Source organism: Hordeum vulgare, chromosome 6H (genome assembly GCF_904849725.1).
Source record: "Hordeum vulgare subsp. vulgare chromosome 6H, MorexV3_pseudomolecules_assembly, whole genome shotgun sequence".
NCBI lineage: Eukaryota > Viridiplantae > Streptophyta > Magnoliopsida > Poales > Poaceae > Hordeum > Hordeum vulgare.
Genome location: NC_058523.1, coordinates 13,668,437 through 13,672,396, shown reverse-complemented (window position 1 = coordinate 13,672,396; position 3,960 = coordinate 13,668,437). Strand labels below are relative to the sequence as shown.

The 3,960-nt window shown below is 47.0% G+C and overlaps 1 protein-coding gene across 3 annotated transcripts; it reads left to right on the top strand.

The window, feature by feature from the left end:
- The first annotated feature begins 250 nt into the window (after positions 1-250).
- On the top strand, positions 251-3,575 carry LOC123405473. Of its 3 annotated transcripts, XR_006611969.1 has the most exons (3): positions 251-1,088; positions 2,241-3,088; positions 3,162-3,575. XR_006611969.1 is itself a non-coding variant. In XM_045099143.1 (2 exons), the coding sequence occupies exons 1-2, from the start codon at positions 311-313 to the stop codon at positions 2,339-2,341; spliced, it is 873 nt and encodes a 290-aa protein (XP_044955078.1). In that variant the 5' UTR covers positions 251-310; the 3' UTR covers positions 2,342-3,575. The 3 variants fall into 3 exon arrangements, 2 of the variants coding, with proteins under 2 accessions (XP_044955078.1, XP_044955077.1); XM_045099143.1 differs by having other exon boundaries at positions 251-1,079; positions 2,238-3,575; XM_045099142.1 differs by having other exon boundaries at positions 2,241-3,575.
- Positions 3,576-3,960: the final 385 nt, after the last annotated feature.

Sequence of the window (3,960 nt, the reverse complement as noted above, 5' to 3'; positions counted from 1 at the left end):
AATAATTGTTTAAACATTACAAATTTAGTGTTTTGAGTAATATATACATTTGGAATATTTTAAATTATATAAACAAAAGTAAAGTAATTCAAAAAATGAAACAGAAAACATAACAAAATGGAAAAAAGGATGCTGTGGCCGGCCCATGACGCTTGAGCGAGGGATGGGTTCCTCCTCATTATCTACTGCGGTAGAAGATATTTATGGCGCCCTACCCCCAACCGCTCCTTGGTTCAAACGAGAGGTCCCCGTTGATCCACGTCGTCTGCTTCCTTCTTACGCGAGACAGAGAAGGCGGCGACCGGCGGCCATGGAGGCGGCGATTGGCGACGACAACACCTGGTACGAGTTCCTACCTATCCTCGGCTGGATCATCGCCGACGCCGCGGTGGCTCGCGGGACGCTCGAGCAGGCGGTGCAGCAGCTGGACCGCGCCGCCGCGGAGGCGAATCGCCTCGCCGCCATAGCCCACGGGGGCTCCTACGCGACGGTCGTGTGTCTCCTCCGCCGCGACGTCTACGTCGCCCTCGACCTCGACCGCGTCCGGGTCGCCGACCTCCTCCGCGAGGAGCCCGCCGCCGCCGAGCCGGGCCCGGTCGCCGTCCTCCGCCCCAACTATGGCCTGCTCGTCAACGTGAGCCACGGAATCGATCTCCTCCTGCGCACCGAGCCTACCGAGCAAGCGATGCAAGCCTTCTCGCTGCGCTGGGAGGAGGACCGCGACATCTGGTACCCGGGCTGGCTCGCCAGCGTCAAGATGGAGGTCGGGAACGCGCTCCGCAGTCTGGCCCTCGCGAGCTTGCAGGCGAGGGGTGTTCGCCCGGATCTGGACCTTCTTCTCGCCGTTCCGACGTCATCGGAGCCCGATGGAGCTGCCACCGGTGTCGACGCATGTGCCGCGACCGCCGGGAGGTGCGCCACGGCTGTTCATCACGCCCGTCAGGCTTCAGAGAATATGGGCGAGCTCCTGGTCAACCTGCGAGGCCTGCGTGAGGAGATTCTGGATGATCCGCCTCCAGGACGCGTCATGGAGTTCTTCGGCCCGCCGATCGCCGACCCCGACGACCCCGACGCCGACGCCGACGCAGGTGAATTTCTCACTGTTTAATTCTCGCCTAGCTTCCTTCCTGGTCGCCGACGTAACGTCAATTGTTTGCTTCCATTCCACCCACAGCCGGAGCTGCAGCCGCCGGAGACGAGGCAGCAGCAGCCGGAGATTGACCCCATTCTTCGCCTCAACTACTTCTTTCAATCCATTCCGTGATCACTAGAATTGCATGCGTAACCATCTGATTCTCAAGCCACCATCGTTCCCCACTACTGATCCCATCCCATCTACGTACACAACAGTTTTGGTTGAGATGGATATAGAGACTATACTGTGACATGGTTGCTTGCCTGTACATTACTGATCGAGAAGGCGAGCTTCGATGGGATCGGTATATATGCTTGTATGGTACTTTGTGCGACAACAAGTCCATGGATTCGACTGTGCCCAGCCGTGAGTGTCATGGTTGGACTGTTTGATCGTCATCTTTGGTTCCGGTGGTTTCGTTGACCGGAATTCAGTTACCACCAAAATTTCTAGACCGGGACCTACATGCATACATGGTTTGGTTGATCCTATGTGATTGTGGTTAAATGATTCGACTGTTGTCTATCTATAGATAAAAGTATATCGTCTATCTGCAGTTTGCTCACAGCAAGCCTTGATCATATGCTTATACATATCCACGCCTTAATTTGTTCAGCACAAGAACGGTAGCTGTTAATTTGATTCAGTTTACTTAAATTGCAAGCACCGCCAGATAAGATGAAACTCACTAACTCACGGATAGAAAAAGTATCAAATGCATGCACATCTGTTTTCTATACTCAATGGATATTCAATTATTGATTAGACAGATCTTTTAATGGTCATCTCAAAGCATATGTATATATTCACCAAGAGTGGCATCCATGCATGACCGCACGTCCTAGATAGTCAAATTGCTCCATGTTTTATGCTCGGAGTATTCACATATACTCCATCCGTCCCAAAATAAGTGTACAACTTTGTACTAAAGTTAGTATAAACTTGAGACACTTATTATGGGACAGAGGGAGTAATAGATAGTGCGTAGTGACCATGGGTTGTATCTTATGAACTTCTAGGCTCCATTTCGAAAATGTCTTATGTTTTCCTCCAATCCTGAGTTGATATATACCTTGTGTTCTACTGATGAGCTATATTTCTCCAGGCAAAATGCAAGCCTCAATTGCTTGTGCATTAGTGAGAAGGCTAAGCATATATGCCTTCAAGATAAGGAAGGGGGAATTCCATCAGGCTAATCATCTATGAGTGCAGATCATCTTGGTTCAAGTGTAATTCTTGTGTGCTAGATACCAGGGAGCTTCGGAAAATTGCACTCAATCCAAATAGGGACATAGACCGTGTCTGACACTGCACTGGATTATGATATATAGCTCATCAATTTTTTACTTGTTTTACATATTATTTATAGATCTAACTTTCCTTTCGCTTTCATGGCTAATTTTTCCACGGCGGGTCATGAAATATGTCCAATGCAATATAGTCAGCAACCACAGACTAAGTACAGGAGTAATCATCTGGGGCACAACATCCCATACTATGGTTCATCAATCCATGGGACATGTCCTTGGGGTCTCTAATAGTTCGAGGATAAACACCTGAAGAATATGAAGGAAAAAAGGATGCGAAGGCTTAACTGGTACACCGTCTCTAAGTGTTTGGTTAACCGATTGCGTCCATACTTACAAAGCTTATCTCAAAAAACCAAAGTACGTTCATCCCTGGACGGCTTATTGCTGATAATTCCATTATTGCATTCAATTGTATTCATTATATCTAATCTTTAAAGAATAATTGTATGGCATGTTGTGCTTATAAATTGGACCTCTCCAAGGCATATGATCGTGTGGATTGGGATTTCTTGAGAAGGCTCTAATCAAATGGGGTTTCAGTAGATTTCTTGGATTATGTCGTGTGTATCCCGGGTGAAATATTCTATCAAGTTCAATGTGACACTTTTCTAATACCTTTGCCCCATCGTGGGGCCTCCACAAGGTGATCCATTGTCTCCTTTATTATTATTTTTGTTGCTGACGTGCTTTCTGCTCTAATCAACAAGCCAATTTAGGAGGAAGGATATTGGAAGGGCTTCAGACTTGTCATGGAGCTCCGGTTATATCTCATATCCTGATTGCGGATGATACCATGCTATTTTTTTCGAGCGCCGAACCAACAAGTGTCCATTGGAAAAGGTTTTTTGAACACATGTGCATCAATGAGAGATCAACTTATCAAAAGTGTTCCATACTGTTCTTGGATAATTGTTTGGCTAATGTTGGGTAAGAAGTAAAGAGCATCCTAGATATCACTCAAGATGTTTTTTATCCTAAATACTTGGGGCTGCCAGTACCTGAAGGTAGAACGCATAAAGGAAGGTTTGAGACCCTCCAACATAATATGAGTAAAAGGTTGGTGCACTAGAGTGAACAATATTTATCATCTGATGATAAAGAGGTTTTGATAAAATTAGTTGCTCAAGCTATACCCACCTATGTGATGAGCTTTTTTCGACTGCAGGCCTCTGTATGTGATGATTTCATTAGGTTGATGCGCCAGTACTGGTGGGGAGTTGAGAAGGGTAAGGTGAAGATGTCTTGGCTGTGTTGGGATAGAATGAGGCTTCCTAGGTCGAAGGCTGGCATGGGATTTAGAGATATGAGGGCTTTTAACAAGTCCCTGCTCGCTAGACAAGCTTGGAGATTAATCGATAGCCCAGACAGCCTATGTATTCTCCTTCTACGAGCCAGGTACTACCCCTGTGGTAATCTTGTTACCAACATGGCTTTCTCTAGTAATGCGTCAGCAATGTGGAAGGGGATTGAGCATGGCCTTGATCCTGTCGAAAACAGGGATTAATATAGCGTGTC